This window comes from Cinclus cinclus, chromosome 18 (assembly GCF_963662255.1).
Source record: "Cinclus cinclus chromosome 18, bCinCin1.1, whole genome shotgun sequence".
In the NCBI taxonomy this organism is placed as follows: Eukaryota; Metazoa; Chordata; class Aves; order Passeriformes; family Cinclidae; genus Cinclus; species Cinclus cinclus.
This window is the reverse complement of record NC_085063.1, coordinates 1,765,415-1,785,140: the sequence shown is the minus strand read 5'-3', so window position 1 is coordinate 1,785,140 and position 19,726 is coordinate 1,765,415. Positions and strand designations below refer to the sequence as shown.

Here is a 19,726-nt window from a genome sequence, read left to right as displayed (position 1 = left end):
TAATGTTAAACACATGTTAAAGGAATGAAAAACTTTCTGCAAGTAAGGAAGTATTATTGCTTTGTAAGTCTTTATGCTATAGTATTTAGATTCCAAGGCGATTAGGTTAATCAGGTTGATTTGTGCAAATCTAAGTTGTGACTTCTTTGTGACCTAGAAACTCACTTAAGAGGGTTAATGGGCTCATTAGGGAAGGATGTTTCTCTAGTACCTTTTATTTCCATTCGTAACTCTGTAGTAAAGAGTAGAGGTGTGGCTTCCGTAGTAAGTCATTGTGCCATCCCCTCGTGTCACTGTGAATGCACAGAACACTGCAGCACCTTCTACTTTGGTGTGGGACACAGATCTTGAAACCAGGGTCATCTGTCTGTGAGTGTTCATAGTGTTGTTCAGAGTAGCCAGTGCAGAGTCTTTTCATCTGCAAAGTCAGCTATGAAACAAGATATGCTAGGTTTGCCTTTGAGCTGAGACTAGCAGAATGTTTATATGCTCCTATGGAGGTCTTATATCTTCCAACCCACACATACCCTGACTTGTTCTGAAGCACAGCTATGGTTTCAATGTGCTCAATAATGAGGATTAATAATGATATTTCCATGTCTAGTCACTGCTGAATGCTGTATGAAGCATTAGGATGGAGTGTCAGGACTATGTGGCTACACAAAGCCTCCAGCCTGGAAGCTTTCCTACCAGCACCCATCCTTGCAATTCCTGCTTTGTTGGGGCCTGTGTCCCAGTGTTCTTCTGCTGCTCAAGCCAAATTGATTGAGGCCTCTGCCACAAACCAAATTCCTGCATGGCCTGGAAAGGATGAATGAATTGTTTGTTACACCAGCCCCAGTGGTTCTAGTAGCCAAATACACATGTCCTTCTGTGCTGTTTCAACTCCCACTTGGTCATAATGAGGTAAAAATTGCCTTAACATGTGGAAGCATCCCAGAACTCTGTCAGAAGTAGAATTAAAGTTTAACACAAACAGTACAGTGTGATGTTTGATTAAAGTGCACACTTGATGCTTCTGAAAATTGTTTTTGAAAATCTTATTTTTGAAAATTTATAATTTAATGTGCTGTGAGGCCTGCCCTTTAAATTGCTCTATATTGTGTACAGGTGAGTAGTGAGGAAAATACTTCTCAAATTTTACCTCAGTCTAATAGTGAAAACTGTCTAGAAAACACTTGTGTTAGCTTTGGTGTAAATGCAGGTCCTACATTGAGTACTCAGTGGTTTTTCTGATGAGTGCTTGTGTCTCAAAATTGCCATTTCCAGCCATTGAATTCACTGTTTTGAAGGCTTTGAAAATTCTGGCAGGAAGTCAAGTTGGGTGAATAGGACAAGGCCAAGCAGGATAGGAGGATGCTAAGGAGCAGGGAGTAATGTCCATGTAGAAAGTCTGGGGTTCCAAGCTTGTTCTTTACCTATATTTGGGCAAAACCATGTTGGTGACAAAAACTTAATTAAAAAGCTGGGGAAGAAGAGGCTTGTTTTCTGCTTCTGTACCAACATGGTCCTACTGGTGTTTTCAGATCCTGAAGAACATGGAGTCTTCCAAAATTGTTCAGCCCCACTTCCTGGAGTTCTTGCTGTCTCTTGGCTGGTCTGTTGATGTTGGGAAGCACCCTGGGTGGACTGGTCACGTTTCAACAAGCTGGTCAATCAACAGCTGCAGTGATGAAGAGGGACCTGAACAAGGTAAGACATAGTAAATGTCTTTTGTAGTAAATTAAAATGTTTAGGCTCCTTTAGAAGACAATTTTTTATTTTTATCTGAGAAAGGTTGTTAGCCATGAGATTTGACTCCTTTCATTTTAAAATGAGATTTGCATAATTTCTATTCATTGATTGCACCTTGTATTTGAAGGCAATTTCTGATGCAGTGTGTAAAGCAGAGCTTCCTTCTGGCTAAACGTTCCTTTTCCATCCGTTTCAGATGATCTGATTATCTCAGAAGATGTTGGGGCAAGTATCTTCAATGGGCAGAAGAAGGTGCTGTATTATGCGGATGCCCTGACAGAAATCGCATTTGTTGTCCCATCACCAGTGGAATCCCTGAGTAAGATCTCTCTGTGCATGCTCTGTACAAAAATGAAACCAACATTTTTTTGTTTGAAAACTCCTTCCGAAGCAAAACCTAAACTAAGTAGTGTGTTTAGCAAGATTCTTGTCAGAAAGGTGTGGACGTTTAAATTACAGCATTTTAGTCCTTAGACTCCTTCCTGATGTGGAATCTGTTCTGTGCCTTTCTCGGTCTGAGCCTCAGTAGGTGTCCAGGCATGCACAGCAGTGTTGTTGTTGCCAAGGTGCTTTAGGTTGGACATGGTGTTCACCATCAACTAGTGATACCTAATTTTTTTTTCCTTTCCTGTCAGTAATGTGCTCCTGCAGCACGTGAAGGAGTGTTTGTACAACTGCTAAGTAGAGAAACAAAACAGGTTTCATGGCATCTTTGGCATGCTAAAAGTTGCCTGGCATAAGATACGGTGTAGCCATAGGAAGGAGGAGACGGTATTCTATAGGAAATTGCTGGGATGCATATAAGTCCATAGGGAGGGCTTTATTGCCAGTCTGCTTCTAGAGTAACTGGCAGTTGTCTCCTAACTCATCTTCCTGCTTATGAGGACTGTATTGACTTGACCATACATCTATGCATGTCTAGTTTCAAAAGCCTTACAACATTTTTTTAGTATCCAAACCTTATATATGATGACAGCTTAAGTCTTGGTGGAAGAATAGGTGAAACCCACCTTTCTTTCTTCTGGCTTACAGCTGATTCACTGGAAAGCAGTGTCTCTGACCAAGAAAGTGATTCCAACATGGATTTGCTGCCAGGAATACTGAAGCAACAGCCTCTGACACTTGAACTCTTCCCCAATCATACAGACAATCTTAATCCCTCCCAGCGGGTAAGGCAAAACTTGCAGTGAAAAATGGTGCCTTTTTTTTTTTTTTTCTTCTTTTTTTTTCAAAAAGCATGCTGGCAGTGCTTAGGATTTTTGATAGTATATGATTTGGTATCCTGGCATGTACAGCTACCTGTTCCTTGCCATTAATCTCTGATATCTGCTTTGGTCCTGCCAGAATTTGCATCTACAGTAGGAGATAGTATGTCTAAGTTTTATATTTAAGCAATCTTCCTAAGTACTGTGCATACTGGTAGTACTGTGCATCCTGAAATCTTGAAATGCATGCAGGAAAAAGTATATGTGGTATTTAGGGAGTAATTCAGCTTCCAATCCATGCTTGGAAATTGAGGATGGATAGACATGAACCCTTTTCTTACCTACTCAGTTTAAAACAGTGTGTCAATTGTGTCTGAAGTACCAGAAGATGCTTTTGTACACTAACAAAGCAGAAAACCATGAACTGTTGTATCTGTAAGTGAAAGGCTTACTACTGCTGATTACTTGTTTAGAATTCACTTCCAAATGTATATTTAGTTACTCATTTTAGGTCTTCAGGAACATTAAAAGAAAACTTTTAACTAATTCAAGGTTGAATATATATATATATACATACATATATATGTGTGTGTATATATGTATGTACATACATACGTGTGTGTGTGTGTGTATATATGTATGTACATACATGTGTGTGTGTGTGTGTATATATGTATGTACATACATACGTGTGTGTGTGTGTGTATATATGTATGTACATACATACGTGTGTGTGTGTGTATATATGTATGTACATACATACGTGTGTGTGTGTGTATATATGTATGTACATACATACGTGTGTGTGTGTATATGTATGTACATACATACGTGTGTGTGTGTGTGTATATATGTATGTACATACATACGTGTGTGTGTGTGTGTATATATGTATGTACATACATACGTGTGTGTGTGTGTGTGTATGTACATACATACGTGTGTGTGTGTGTGTGTGTATGTACATACATACGTGTGTGTGTGTGTGTATATATGTATGTACATACATACGTGTGTGTGTGTGTGTATATATGTATGTACATACATACGTGTGTGTGTGTGTGTATATATGTATGTACATACATACGTGTGTGTGTGTGTGTATATATGTATGTACGTACATACGTGTGTGTGTGTGTATGTATGTACGTACATACGTGTGTGTGTGTGTGTATGTATGTACGTACATACGTGTGTGTGTGTGTGTATGTATGTACGTACATACGTGTGTGTGTGTGTGTATGTATGTACGTACATACGTGTGTGTGTGTGTGTATGTATGTACGTACATACGTGTGTGTGTGTGTATATGTGCCCCTGCTCAATAGTTGAGAGGTTGTACCTGGCTGAGATATGAATGACTGAGGAGCAGCTGGAAAATACTTATTGGCTGCATTATTTGACTCATGATGTTTGCAAATGCTGTTCTTCCCTTATGTTTGAAACAGCTCAGTCCTACTTCTAGATCGAAGAGGATGCCTCATGGGCGAACCATTCCACCCATGGGACCTGAAACCAAAGTGTATGTGGTCTGGGTGGAGCGTTATGATGATATAGGTATGTACAAGGCCCAACTGCTCACTAAAGTAAAAACAGGGCAGGAAAAACTCTGTTCCTTTTTTAATAAAATCTGAGACCATGGAACCACAGTCTAAATTGGAGGGGACCTTAAAGCTCCTCTAGTCCCAACTCCCTTCCATGTGTAGGGACACCTTCCACTAAACCAAGTTGCTCCAAGCCCTGTCTAGCCTGAACACTTACAGGGATGGGGCAGCCACACTTTCTCTGGGCAGCTTGGGCCAGGGCCTCACCACCCTCACAACCAAAATAAGCCCTTATTAATATCTGTAACCACTAAGATTCTGAATCAGTTCTTCAATATTTGAGTTGTGATCCATAGGGTGTGCATGAATCAGTGGCATATCTAGGTCTGGAGTTTGCTTAGTGCTGGCAGTACCTGTGAAATGCTGTCATGAGCCTTCTTTAGCTTAGCACCCAAGGCAGGTGTGTTCCTCTGCTTTTGAATTCTCCTTGCCCGTTGTCTCCCAGGAGTGGATCTGGTTTTCTTTAAAATAATGGCTTCTGACAACCACTGTTCCTGTGCTGGAGGGATCATCCTCCTCCTTGGTGTGATGGCACTGTTGGGATTCCATGTTCTCTTTTCAGGGTGGGGCTCCTTTGTTCTGCACTGGGGTTGTCTGCTCAGTGGTCCCTTTCTACTGTGTTGCTCTGGAAAGTTCCTGTTCCTTGTGCAACTATGTTTCTTAGTTTGGTATTTCCTCTCTGCCTCAGGCTACTGCTGCTCTGGGAGAGACCAAGCCTTGCTTATCCTGTTACAGCTATGGCATGGCCATGGTGAACAGTGTTGAGGAATTCTTTGTCCCCAGGAGCTTCTTGTGTGCTGGTTCCAAGCAATGGCCTGGCCTCAAGTGCTATGCAAGAGTTTCTGTGCACTGGCCTAACCCAGCAGTATCTGCAAGACTGGCCAGGAGCTGCTGCTTTATTCTGTCTTTGATTTCTAATCCTGCTTCCCTGGCAGTAAGAGTGGACCTTAATTAGGGCTTTAGCTCCTTCCAGAGTAAAGCAACCAAGGGAGTGGAAGCAGCAATCAAGAGGAAGTTTCCTGTTTAGTATAGGTCTAAATTCCCAGGAAGACCACCTTTTCCACAGCATGGCCCTCAGAGCCTTACTGAGATCAGGAGGCAGGCAGCAAGTTCTGCATCATCATTTCCTTGTCCAGACATTGGCCTGGAGAGTGTTCCAAGCTGGTGTCCCTGACCCACTTCCTTCTTGGGTGGCAGCTAAAGCCCCTTTAGTGCAGAAACAACAGCTGTGCTACACAGGCATGCTTCTGCTTGACTGTTTCTTTCAGCAGCCATAGCAGGCCCAAAACTCCCAGAATTTTGGGTCTGAAGCTGAAGAAATGAGTTGGTGAGCCTCAGTAAGCCTGGCAGTTGGATGGAAGGGAGGGCAGCTCTTGGAAGTGACTCCTAGCCCAGAGGCTCTGCCGTATGCTCCTTATGTTCTTGGCTTTTGCCTTATGCTTCTGATACATCTTTGAGTCTGGACAGTGAAATGCTGTCACTTTGTAGTCAAGATTATTCCCCCAAAGCTGCCTGCCCTCCCTCTTGCTCCATCTGAGTCTGTCTATGGCTCACTGTGCTCTCCCTCTGCTTGCTCCAGCTGTTGTGTACCCTTAGCATCCCAACTGTGATGGCAACATCTGGGTATCTGGGTTTGGGCATTAGACTCCTGCTGGAAGTACTGTCCTGGACTGTACTTCTGTGAGTAACTCTCAACATCTCTTAATCCTTGAACAAGGTGTTGAGAAGTGCCAAATCCCCTTCAGGGATTCAAGTTCTTACTTTTTCTTCATTCACCTTCATTGTCTAGACTTTGTTACCAAGTGCATGGCAGCAGAGTTGTAGGTTGTGGTGGAGATTCACAGAGCCTGGATGTGAGGAAGGATATCATGTTTGTGGGATCAGGGACCAAGGGAACTGTAGATGTGAGTGGTTGGCATTGTTCAATGTTCCTAGCAGTATTCTGAAGACTGGTCACTTGTGGATGGGTGAAGATGAAGTGAGTAATTTGAAAGCTCTTTTCGTGGTTTAAGTAGTTCATCTCCTTCCTGCTTTCATGGTTCCTCTAGAAATTTTGACCTTGGGGTTGAGAGAATGAGGTTTGGGACCTGCTTTCATGGTTCCTCTAGAAATTTTGACCTTGGGGTTGAGAGAATGATGTTTGGGACCTCATCTGCTGAGTGCAGATAGCTGAGATGTGTACCCTCCGTGAATGCTGAAACTGGAAGCCAAACAAAGACTCTAGCTGTGCAAGAATATTAGTGCTAGAAATGTTTGAGGACTGTGTGGTTTTGACTGATGATAAATAATCTTTCCTTGTACACAATAAAAACAAATCCAAAACTATATTTGATAAACTGCATTTGGTGCATCCTGTTCTTACAGAAAACTTCCCCCTCCCTGATCTGGTATCTGAGACTAGCACTGGTGTGGAAACCACAGCCAATAGTAGCACTTCCCTGAGGTAAGACCGCTCTTATTTTCATTATTTTTACTGGTTTCTCAGTGAACTATTTTTTGGTTGAAAAAGTGAAAGGGCTTTTCATATCACTGCAGATAAAATAGAATTTAAAGAACAGAAAATGTGCAGTTTTCTCTGGGTCTGTGATCAGCCTCCCTCCTGACTGGCTCCTTTGTGAGGTGTTTAATGCTGCATACACGCTTGTACCCTGGCTGCAGGGCTCTCAGTCATGTGGGGACAGACATCATAAGCACAGCACAACTGACAGAGCCCTTCTGAGCATCCAGAGCATGCCCCAGGATCCTGCTGCCTTAACCATGAGGCATTTTAAAACTTTCTTTTAAAGTGGTCTTTTTTCATCTGTAGATTAATTGAAACAGTGCTTTAAAACTGATTCAGCAGTGGTGTTTTTCCCTTAAGATCTACTATTCCTGAGAAGGAAGTTCCTGTGATCTTCATCCATCCTTTAAACACTGGCTTATTCAGGATAAAACTACAAGGAGCAACTGGGAAGTTCAACATGGTTATCCCACTGGTGGATGGAATGATAGTCAGTAGGAGAGCTCTTGGTAAGCTAAAAGGTTTTAGTAATGTTCATAGTTTTATTTTATTTTTTTTAGTAATAATATATCTGCAAAGTATATGGTCTGGAATCTTTCTTTGGAAGAAGTGTTAGGCTATGCTGAACAAATGCAAGCCATGCTTTTTGCAGCAGCAGTGGGAGCAGGAACAGCAGAGGGAGCAGGTGGGCAGCACTTGGCTGCCAGGATAACAGGAGAAAGCGTTGAGCTAGGAACAGGGCCTGTTTAAATAGGAGAGATCCAAGATATTACCCTGGTTGTTTAGCACAGGGAGCTGAGGTGCCCCAGAGGGTACTGTGGAATTTGTTGCTTTGCTGGCATGCTGTATGTTCCTTCTGGTTTAGAAGCTAGACATGGATTAAAGCCACAGCAACTGAGGGTTTTCTCAATTGTTCAATAAAAATACCATGCAGGTGTTAACAGGTTCTGTGTGTGTCCTCTGCCTTTTCCTCTGTTCCTGGATGGATTCATGGACCTGTCCTGGTATTGGTGCTATTTAGCTTCAGTAACTGGAAAATCCCACTCAGCGAGAACAGTACACAGGACAGATTAAAATGAAGCGATGAACATTAGGAGACCTGTACATGACCATAAAGCTGCTGTTGGAGGTGACTTTCAGGTTCTAGGGTTTGCATGCTTAATTCAGTGATTGGCAAATTGAAGCCAGACCTGGGCCCTTAAATAACTCTTATGAATTCAGCTGATGAGTAGCTTTTACTGAAAAACTGTCAGGTATGTTTTCCTGGAGTTGGGCTTGTTTTTCTGCTGCATCAGAGCTATTAATGTAGTAAATTTTTTCTTGTCTCTAAGTTCAGCAGGTGTAGTTTGTGTGGAGTGAGGTCTTCTACATGTTTCTGTCTTATGAAAGAGCTTATGAAATAGCAAAGGGGTAAGGGATACTTGCTTCCTTAGAGGCATAGAAATTTCCTTTCAGAATAAAATAAGAGCAAGCTAGCTGTCAGCTTTTGAGTGCTACTACTTCCATTCCCCACCTCCTCCTCCATCTGCATCCTGCAGTGTGAGTTATAGAGGGGTAACAAAAGTGGCAGGGCAGTGAGAGGAAGAGAAATTTGTTTGCAGCCCCAACCCATCAGGTCTTTTCTCATCTCCTTTCCAAGGGGAAGGCTCTGCAATTCCTACTGGAGAAAAGGTACTGACAGGTACTTTTTTTCATTCTTAGGACTCCCCTGGAATTACCTGGTGTGACCTCAGGGCCCACCTGAGGTCCAGATGTGTAGCATAGCTGGAGCTGTAGTAATGTGACTCTTGTATTGTCAGCCCTGGGTTTGCCCTCTTGTCCCAGGGGTGTTCCAGGCAGCTGATTGGCTCTGGCAAAGCAGAGAATATTCTTCCTCCTCCTCTTCCAGCCAGTTTAGGGTACCACTGGGTGACTCCCTTGCTTCATTCTTTTCAAGTGAAGGTCTTTAGAAGCCTGGGGACCATGGAGAGTTGATGGGGACCATCAACTGTTCATGGAGAAAAGTTCTGACTTGGTTGTGTTGAACGTCTCCCCTGGGTTTGGATGGGACAGAACCCAAAATTGTTTTTGGCTGGAAAACCAGCAAAGGGGTGTAGGACTGAATTTGAGCTTGATTCAAGTGTTGTTTCTTTTTCAGGTTTTCTAGTGAGACAGACAGTAATAAATATTTGTCGGAGAAAGAGGCTGGAAAGTGATTCATACAACCCCCCCCACGTGCGCCGAAAACAAAAAATAGCAGATATTGTCAATAAATACCGGAACAGGCAGCTGGAGCCAGAGTTTTATACCTCGCTTTTCCAGGAGGTTGGGCTCAAGAACTGCAACCCCTAGGTCATTATCCTTCCAGGACAATTAGATCAGAGCTTGGTGGCTACGCTAATGAAAACAGTTAAATAACAACAACAACAACAAATCTTCTCAGCCCTCCGGAATTCAGGAAATCATGTTCTAGCACAAGCCAGCAGATACCATGTGGGAGGAATTAGAAATGAATCTGAAACGTTGCAGTTGGGATACTGACTTGATTCACCTACCCTCAGAAGATTACTGAATTCCAGTCTTCCTGGATGCTAGCAAAATAATCTCTTCACCCAGTCATCCTTTCCAGACTAATTAGGAACTGTAGGTGTCTTGCTCTGAGGGGAAAACAATCAAAGTAAAGCCATCTCTGCATATGAGGATGGAAATAAGAATACAAACAAACCTGCCATTAGACGCCTTGCTGCACTCACATGTCCAAGGGCAAGGGAGCAGGATCTTTCCTGGGAGGAGGAGTCTGTTCCAGAGCATTATCTTTCCCTATAAGAACTTCAAAGACATTTTCAGTCCCCCTTCAGTGCTCAACAGAAGATCCTTCACTGGGTGTAACCCATCTGTGTACCAGAAGCAAGAGGAGGAATATTGCTTGGAAAGAGCAGGCTCTGAAATCTGAAGCCCAGATGTGTATGTGGCCACTCCCTCCAGGGCTCTGAGCCAGTCCATCTGTGTCGAAGACAACCATCTCCACCTGAAATTATCTGACTTTCCAAAAGAAGTTGTTATTGGATAAAAGCTTTTGATTATATAAAAGGTTATGACTTTCAGGTCTGTTGCAAAATGTCACATTTAATTTCAGTAGCTTGATTTTTATTTCTAAGGTGTTTTTCTTAATGCAACTATTTAATTTATTTTGAAGCGTCGGTATCACCTACTCACCATTTCTATTAGAAGAATAACATCACTTGCCTTCCTTCCATTGCATTGAAAGCTGAGATTTTGGGGCTGCCTCCTCCATGTTATTTATAGCATGAGCAATTTTTGCAGCTTCTACAACACTCTTCAGAAGCTCCTGTTAAACAGACTAAACAACTCAAAAAGAAAATTCACAAATTCTTCTTTTTCCTATGAATTTCAATGCTGTGAAAACCCCTTTGGAGTTAAAACTTCACATTGTTTTGAATCTCCTGTATGTTCTCATATTCAGTAGCAGTACTTCCCTTCCAGCTAGGTCAGGAGTTTTCATTTTCAGCCTGTGGCTTTGATGTGTTCAGGACTCAAAGAATGTGCTGGCAAAAGATGTTTACAGCTACAGGTGTGATATTGGGATCCCAGAGGTGTGCTGTGTGCAGGCAGCCCTTGGAGCACCTCTGGCTCCTGGCACATCCCAGGTGCTGTTGCAGCAGAGAATTGTGGCTGACATTCCTGGGCAGGTACAGCCTGACAGCAGCAGGGATCCTGATCCTACAGCCACTGGGTGCTGGAAGAGGATGAGTGAACAGGGATTTGGGGAGCTCTTCACATTATTTCCGTAGTGGTTTTAATAAGCTGTACTGTGCATTGCAGTAATAACTGTCAGGCATTGAATTTTGGTATTTCAGAGTTACTTTTTGCAACAGTTCTGACCTGAAGCAGTCTTAATTGTTTCATGACAACTGACAACTTACTTGCCAAGGACAGACCTTGCCCCTGGCTTTCAATGTGGTTTTTCACAAGGAGTTAATGGAAACACAGGCCCCTAAAAATACATGTGAAAGGACTTTGTGGTGGTCAACTGAGGTGATGTGTGCTTGTTGCCGGGAACAAATGCACTGACTTCTAAATTCAGGAGCTCTGGAATTTGATCCAGATAAATAAAAAGTGAAAAAATTAAACCACCCTAAGAAAACTCGTGTAGCATAGCTACACACATAGCTGTGTGCTGCCTGGGTGGCACATGGCAGGAGGAGTTCCAGGGCAGCATTTGGGTGCATTGGCCAAGCTGTGCAGGGAACTTGGACAGCCTCATTCCTCTGCCAAATTCTTGCCAGGAGCAACTGAATGCACGGCTGCTAAATTTACCCAATAATACCTATAGGTATGTACCTATTGGACCAAAACCCACTGGTTTAAAAGGCATGAGCAATGCATGTGTAGCCAATAACTATCCTGAACAATCCCTGTGTCTGCACACTGATAATGTAACAGGAACCTCACCTACCATGGCTGAGTGTTACACAGTCCTGGCAGATATGCAGCACAGCTGCACCAGGTGCTGCTGTCAGGCAGGAGGGAGCAGTCACAAATGCAGAGATGGGTGTTGGGGCAAACCCTAAGTGGTTTCTGGCAGGGATAACCAAGTGAACTGCCTGAAGATTTACTTTCTTTAAAGACCTGTACTTGACTGAAGGGTTGTCTTGGGTCTATTTCCACATCTGCCTAAAGCCACCCATGAGAGCAGTAACAGCTGTGAGGGCCATAGGACTTGGCAGGAGTCTGGAAAGAAGGGAACTTGGGCACACTGTGGCCTCTCCCAGTGCCAGGGGATGGATGTTTAGAACGTGTCTGTTGAGTTACAGAACCAGCTGGTGAACAGGTTACAGGTGCTATGACCTGGCTGTAGGTGATTGGCTCTCTGGAAAGATGAGCCTTTGGGAAAGTCACAATTAATTATAAAAATGCTGTGATGCAGAACTGTGCTGCCATCCCTCATCGTTTGGGTGCTGGTTACAGCAGTGGGCATCCTGGGCAGACTGTGGCAGTGCAGGGTGCCTGCAGGCACTGTCCTCTTTCCCCAGGATGTGTGGAGGTCTCAGGCTTCATAGCAAAATGCACCCCACCAGTCTGGGACTTGTATCCATCTCGTCTCAAACTGAGTCTGACCAAGTTCTGATGGCTTTAGCTAGTCCAGGGTACTACCTTGAGAGCTTTTCCCCTGAGGGGTCAGAGCAAATGAGGTTTATTTCCATGGCGATTACAAGAGTTAGCCAAGAATCCAGATTTTTTTAATATCACAAACTGCTGCATAACATTTCTGACTTGATGCTTGAGTGGCTTGGGTCAGCATACCTGTCCATCAGAGAGGGTGAGCACTGACACCCGCCCCAACCTGCAAGTGTTCCAGTAATTTAACTGGGACTCTTCATCAGACATTTCAATTTGGGTTCCTAATTCTGTTTTAACAGCAGGAGGTGACCACTGTCACTTTGTTAAACACACTGTTGAAATTACATTTTAGTACCTTAATAGATATTTTAAAATAAAAGCCATTCATTTAAAGGTACTTCTAGAAAGGTATTAGAACCTTACACCAAGCAGGAGAGGGGGAGGACAGTGCCTGTGGAAATGGGTGCAAGAGTGCAAGGCCTGGCTGCCCCTGACCTGTACCTGCTGGGCTCTCCATAGGTCACAGTGTTTCTTTTCACAAGGTTCTGTGTGCCCAGGAAGAGGAGAGAACTGAATTTCAGCCTCACAGACAAATTTGGTGCATTTTTGTGATTGTGTAATTGAGTGATACCTTTGAAGGCAAACACAACCCTTTTCCCCATGGATTTAGCAGGAGCAATTAGAAGTGAGAACGCCAGATATCATGTGCTTCAATTATAGACAATTTGTATGAATTCCTGTATGTTGCCAAGACATGAACATTCTGTTCTTATTGTATTTTTCTGTAAATATTCCTGGCGCTAAGTTGTAAAGTAAAGGTAAAATGTAAATATGAAGATGTGAAGTATGTTCTGTTGTCTCTAGTACTTTCTCTCTTATTTGTTTAGGGAAGGCACAGAAAGGCTTGTTTGTATTTATGCCAATTCTTTGTCCAGGAGAAACACATCAAATATTGAATGTAACACAATTAGTCCAATAAATTTTAAAGATTCTTATCTAGTAACTTTGCACTGGTCAATTTTTAGTATTTTCCAAAACCTTGGTAGAAATTCTCCAATGGAGGTGTTTCCCAGGACAACAGCAGCCAGAGGTAGCAGAATTGCACACTCTTCACCTCAGTAGCTCTGGGACTAGTGAGGCTCAGAGGTGAGGAAATCATAGTGTATCTCAATAGCGTGGGGAGTGAAAACATGAAAGACTGCCTTTTGAAGGGAGCTTGATGCTCCTGCAATGCCAGTATTCTCTGGTCTCTCCACGTGCTGCTTCCCGTCTTAGGTATGGATCACCTTGGTACAACCACTGCAGGCACCCACCTGGGACAGGGAGAAGCCGAATACTTCAGGTGCGGAGTCCTGTGAGGGTGAGGGCTCTGCTGGATGGGCAGAGAGGGGAGAAAGGGTAATCCACAGCTTTGGATTTGGACAGGAGCTGGGCAGCAGTGGGGCCCTGTTTCCCATGAGGGTGATGCACCCAGAGGGCCCTGGGGAACTGGACTGGGCTAGAGAGAGGGTTTGTCAGTGCCAGCCAGCCAGATCCCCACAGACCATCTCTGAGCTCCTTGAGGAGGGGATGAGTTCCCAGGTGTCCTAGTTTGAAAGACAGGTATTTGCTAAGAAAGGCAGAAGCCTCCCTTTGAACTGAAAAATGTGATCCTTTCTCCCTAAAAATTATAATAAATTTTGGAATTAAGGGAGCTCTCAGGCAAAGATATGGGGGTAGGAATAACAGTTCTTTACTAGTATATCTAACAAGACAAACAAGAACAACAACAGCTATGAAATTAGCCACAAACAGAACAGTAACTCAGTCCCAGTGTTTTTTGGCTGCAGGCACCTTTTCCCTGAGCTGCAGTTCCCAGTGCTGGGGGCGGGCGGGTCCCGCAGAGCTGCAGGAGGGCTGGGGGTGATGGCAGCGCTGTCCCAGGGGGAGAGAGAGATGGAGAGAGAGCTCTCCGCTCACGGTGTGGGTCCCGCTGCTCAGCAGAGTGCTGGATGGTGGCAGGTTACAGCGAGAAGGCAGCAGGGCAGGGTCCCACAGCAGTGAGGATGGCTCCCGGGACTGGGATGGCAGGGAAGGATCGTCCTTCTCGTCCAAACTCCACGGGGAAATGGGCCGAGCCAGAGCCTTCCATCTGCTCTTCTGGCTGTTTGAATCTCAAGGGGTTTCCCTTCTCTCTCCCCTCCCCCTTGCCACCAGGGCCCAGTCAACAGGTATCTTAGCATGACAATGGGGAAAATTCCACAGAGGGAAAAGGGAAAGAACCAACCCCCAACACCAGGGTGAGTCAGGGCTGCAGGACTTGTGTGTGTCTGTACTTGCTGCTGCGGCGGCACAGGGTCTGTTTCTCTGGCAGGGACCCTGTGCTGTCCGTAGGATTTCACCTTTGCAGCAGCTCTAGTGCTTTGCCCAGGCTGCCCCACCTGAGGACCAAAACAAAAGCACTGGAGCAACTGGTCCAGAAACCTCAAACTGGGATATGTGAATGTCTGTTCTGCTGGCTTCATCTTCAGTAATTCCAGCTGGTGTCACCCACCCAAGCTCCTCACCACAATTCTTCAGGGAAGGTTAAGCAGATCCCACAGCGATCTCTGAAGAATCACAAACATGAGTGATAAACAGTTGAGTATCTTCCTCTGCAGTCCCAAAGTGCAGGGCCAGGGGCAGGAAGGGCATTTCAGTGCTGGTTTGGAGCCTGATGCTTTCTTCTTACTGCAGGGGGATCAACACTCCCAGCTGTTTGGGAGGCTGGAAATCTCACCTAAGGCTTTGGATTGGAAGTGGGTCTCCATCAGCCAAGTCTCGGAACAGGTGGTGTTTGGCAGATGGGGCCTGTGTAGATGCACAGCGGGGAACAACCTTCCCCTGTGAGCCCAGGAACTCAAAGACAGCTCCAGTGGCTTGGTGGCCTCCAGGTCCTCAGGGCAGGGGGACCCAGCCAGGAGCAGCTCCTTGTTTTCTGTGAAAGGTTCCCCATGCCTCACAGGTGCTCCTTGTCATATGAGTGGAGTGACATGACACCACCAGATGATTGCTGCAAGAACAGGAATATTAAATCCTGGGATGAGGCAGGAGTGGCTGCAGTGTGAAGCAGTCAGGGCTGTGCCCTCTGCCACAGCCAGAAATGAGAATTAACTTTAATTTGTTGTTAACGAAGGGGAGCTGCTCTGTGGGGTACACATCGGCTGGCAGCACCCCATGTCAAACAGAGGAGCTGCTGGCAGGCTTGCCATAGGAATGTAGAGGAGATGACTCCTCCCCAGTGCCCTCTATTTTCATCAGCTATTCCTATGAACTTCCTGAGGAGGCAGAAACAGGGTACACTGACACCCTGTTCTCACTGTAGCACGGCTGGTTTTGACCACAAATTAAGCCAAATTGAGTACAGATAATTGTCCAGGGTGAAATGTAATTTAGTTACTGCTTTAAACAGAAAATGTTTGCCTACATTGTACAAATGCCTGTCAGCAGTGGGGAAGTGGCTGAAGGTGGACCTGGGCTGAGCCATGGCTGCTGGCATACCCCAGCACACTTGCTGCAGTGATGAGTGCTGGCAGGGTGTGTCCAGACCAGGCAGGTGCTGATGGTGTGTCCCTGCACCATGTCAGTGCCCCCAGCATCCCTGGCCCACATCAGTGCTGCTGGGATGTCGCTGGTGATACTGGACTGCCCAGTGGCCACATTGACTGTGTACCCCAGGGCTCTGAGGGCCACTGTGCATCCCAGGGTGTGGGTCATGTCATCTCCATGACAACATCACAGCATCATGGAGGAGGTACTATGTTGCTGTGGCAACCAGGAGCATGCCAGGGGCCTCAGCCTTGGCTTTTGGCTTTTCATGTTGCTTTGGGGATCCCCCTCATGCCCAGCAGGCATGCCCTCTGGAAGCTGTGGGCAGCACCCCGGGCACAGCAGCAGCCAGGAGAATTGGGTGGAGGCTCACCTGGGTGCAGGTGAGGTTTAAACCTGTTTTCTCCTTCCTTCCAGAGCAATGAGATTCTCTTCATTTTTATATTTATTTTATACGTTTTAATGAACATTAATAAACAATAGATTTATTCTATTTCTGCTGTACCAAAAGCAGCCACCCTACACACAGGGCCCAGCTGTGCCTGGCACTTGAACAGAGTGTGACGGGAAGGGGTGACACGCTGCAGCTCTGGGCTCACACCAGGGATCCTTACAAAGGTGATACTGGAAAGGCAGAGATGGGCCAGTCCATTGCTGGCTGTCCTCAGAGTCGGTCACAGTGGGACAAGAAGATCCTCAGCCATTGGCACCCCCATCTTTGCCAGCTCTGGGGGAACAGGCTGCTGTTCTGAGTGGTAAAGTCTCCTCTCACCAGGGCAGAGCCCAGGCAGAGCAGGGATGTCAAAGGAGGGACAGGGGTGTGTGGCCAGCGTGTGGGGCTGGTGGTCAGTGTCCCAGTGGTCCTGGGCTCCCTTCCATTGTGTCTCAGTCCTGTCCTCCCACTGAGATTTGAATTCCTCAGCACAGGCCGCCCTTTGCATGTCCCCACCACACACATCCCTGAGGGATTCCCACCAGGAGCCGGTGTCTCCCATCACATTCCCTTCTGCCTGGGGTCACAGCCTCCCCCAGCTGCCCTGCAGACTCTGGTGAGCCACAGGGGTCTCTGCCCAGCCCTCCATCCAGCCCAGGGGGAGGGGTGGTCTGCTGGGACTCCCCTGGCTGGGATCCTCCTGCCCAGGCCCTGAGGTGCTGCTGGCACAGGCTGAAGGCAGGGAGAGCCAAGGGGGCCCAGGGCAGACCCTCCATGTTGCTCCAGCCCCATTCTGACAGAGGCATCCTCAAGCCAGCTCTGGGCTACGTGTTCCTCCAGGCAGGGCTGAGGGCCCAGTGCCCTCATGCTCCCACAGCAGCCCCTAACAAAGCCCATTTGATGACATTATTAAATGATTCAGTGCATTTTCTGCCTCTTAAAGTACTTAATATATGTGCCTGTGTGATTCATTATTATTATTATTATTATCTAATAAAAGATTATCTGAGTCACTTTAATGTTTCTTCCAATTACAAATTGAAATTGTTCCCACTCTGACCTTGCAGCTGCTGGATTTTCTAAAATTAGCCATAATGATGCATTTTACTAAGATAATTAATTAGCTAAACTGAGAAAATTGAGTAGTAGAACTGTTTCACATGCTTCTAATTATCTTTTATTATGTCATCTTTACATGCAAATAAAGAAATATTGTGATTATTTTAAATACTGTTTTCATTAGCTAATTCACTCATTAGTGCAGCAACAGCTCTGTCTTCCCCAGCAGCAGGAGTCTGTAGGGACTTGCTGCTGATCAACTACAAGACTCTGCCTTTCAACATGAGAAAATAGAGTTACAGTCCAAATTGGGTTTATTTTATCAATTTATTTTAATGGTGATTATGGGAGGTGAATGGGGGAGGTCAGGGATGGTGGGAGAGCCAGGAGCACCAAGGACTATTGCTGAAGGTTGTGGGGGCTCAGGTGTGAGGGAGTGTGATGAAGGGGTGCCCCGCCACCCAGACTCCTCTTTCCCAGGGGCCTCCTTGTTCAGGATGTGTCCTGTGATCCCAAGCTCTGTTCCAGCCATCCAGAACCCCCAGAACTGCTCCTGGCACCTTGTGGGAGCTTGGGAGCAGTTAGGTGGGCACCATTCATGGTGCTGTGCAGAAACTCTTCCTGCCAGACACTGACCATGCAGCCACGGGGGGTCTGGGGCAGCAGCACTGATACAGAGGGAGCCCTGGAACTGCCTGCTTCTTCCATCAGAGATTTCCTGCTCTGAGAGCCAGGTGGTGGGCAGGAGATGGGGGGATGCTGAGAGCCCCCCCATTGCTCCCTGAGGGCTGAAAGCTGTGCTGATCTGGGTGTTGGCCACAGGCAGGAGCTGCTGTATCTGGGGAACCCAAGCCACACTCACGTGCCTGCCAAGAGCTCCTGGAGTTTCTTCCCAGGTTCCCACTGGCTCCTGGGCAGTAGATGTTGGGGGTTTGGTGTTTCCAGCTTGGCTCTGGCACTCAGATCCCTTCCCTGGCACGATGGGCAGGGGATGGATTTTGCTCCCTCCAGCCTTTTGCTCATAAATACCAGCTGTATTTATTCCAATGGGGAATTCAGGGTGTAAGGAGGGGTCATCCTCCAGGCAGCTGGCTTTTCATGGCCTTGTAAGACCCCAAAGGTACAAACAGGGATGAAGACCAACCACAGGGACACTTCTGGCTCACTGGTGTGGATGAGGCTTTTGCTGGAGATGGAGTGGAGGCAGCATTGTAAGGTGCCATGGGAGTCACTGGGCAGCCACAGCCCACTTGTCCCTGGCTGACACTGGTGCGGTGTCAGCCCTGGCATCACACTGCCCGTGGGGATGGATGGAGAGCATGGAGCCAACACTGCCTGCTGTGGGACGGGGCAGCAGGGACTCTGGGAACAGTGGGGTGGAGGAGCAGGGCTGGGACTCAGCAGGAACTGCTCACCTGGCACAGCTGCCACATTCTGGGCTGGAGCTCCTGGCAGTTCAGGCACAGCCTGGAGCCTCCTGGAGACTGGAGCAGCGGTGTGTGCTGGGGCAGAGGGAGCAGCTCAGCCCCGACATGGCTGCCTGTCTGCAGCACAGGAACCACAGAGTCCCCTGAGCCACATCCTCACAGCAGAGCTACTCCTAAATCTCTAGGCCCAAGTGTCCTTGAGGACACTCGCAGTGGCACAGGCTCCATCCTGGGAGATGTGCAGCCCACTCCAGCTGCACCAGTGACCTTGCTTTGGGCAAGAACTGGAATTAAACATCTCCTGAGCCTTAAAGGACCTCATCCCCCCATAATCCTGAGTCCCTGAGTGTGAGGGCCCCGGAGCCTGTGCAAAAAACAGCAGTGTCCATGCCCTGGAAGGAAAAACCCTAAGTTATCAGAGGGACATTAAGGGCATGGAGATGAAAGGCTTCTCCCCACAGTCCTTTGCAGGTTTATGTTAATGTACCTCAGTTCTGTTCTCCCAATTGGCCTGTTGGCCCAGACCACCCTTATCTCCCCTATATGGCCTTTCCCTAGAATGTTCACCCTTTCCCTGGTCCCCATTGGCCCCAGTTTGCTGCAGTGTTCCGCCCCTGTTACCCTATTGGCTTCCCTGATCCCTTGCCCCACCTATGCACCACTTTCCCTACTCCCATTTGACCCTAACCCCTGCTCTGTCCCTCTTTCCCCATATTTAAACCCAAACCCCTCCATGTTCTGTGTCTTTTGTCCCTGGACCCCTTCAGTGTGTGGTGAAAATAAACCCCATTGGAACTCCATACAAAAGATCCCTTGTGCCTTTTCATTGTTGGGCACTGGCTGTGTGTGGATCTGTGAGTGTGCACATGCCTGCCTGATCGCCCTTCCATCAGAGGCACTTTTCGGGAAGGTAGCAGCACCTTACCATTGTCTACACTTGAGGTCCTCTGAATGCCACTGAAGCCTAGCACCTCCCCTGGAGGCCCAGCAGCTGTCGAAGACAGTGCTGGTCTGTGACTGGGGTGACAGTGGGAGTAGCCAGTGGTGACAACATTACTCCTGGCAGCTACTCAGCT

The 19,726-nt window shown here is 46.5% G+C and overlaps 1 protein-coding gene across 2 annotated transcripts in view; it reads left to right on the top strand.

Moving 5' to 3' along the window:
• RALGAPB (Ral GTPase activating protein non-catalytic subunit beta) overlaps window positions 1-13,011 on the top strand; it is a 62,016-nt gene extending 49,005 nt beyond the window's left edge. For both annotated transcript variants that reach the window (XM_062505315.1, XM_062505314.1), the window contains exons 24-30: window positions 1,527-1,692; window positions 1,931-2,053; window positions 2,767-2,903; window positions 4,388-4,496; window positions 6,908-6,986; window positions 7,404-7,552; window positions 9,181-13,011. In XM_062505315.1, the coding sequence (XP_062361299.1) occupies window positions 1,527-1,692; window positions 1,931-2,053; window positions 2,767-2,903; window positions 4,388-4,496; window positions 6,908-6,986; window positions 7,404-7,552; window positions 9,181-9,374 (957 nt within the window). In that variant the 3' untranslated portion in view covers window positions 9,375-13,011. The remainder of the gene's footprint in view (window positions 1-1,526; window positions 1,693-1,930; window positions 2,054-2,766; window positions 2,904-4,387; window positions 4,497-6,907; window positions 6,987-7,403; window positions 7,553-9,180) is intronic.
• The last annotated feature ends 6,715 nt before the right edge of the window (window positions 13,012-19,726 follow it).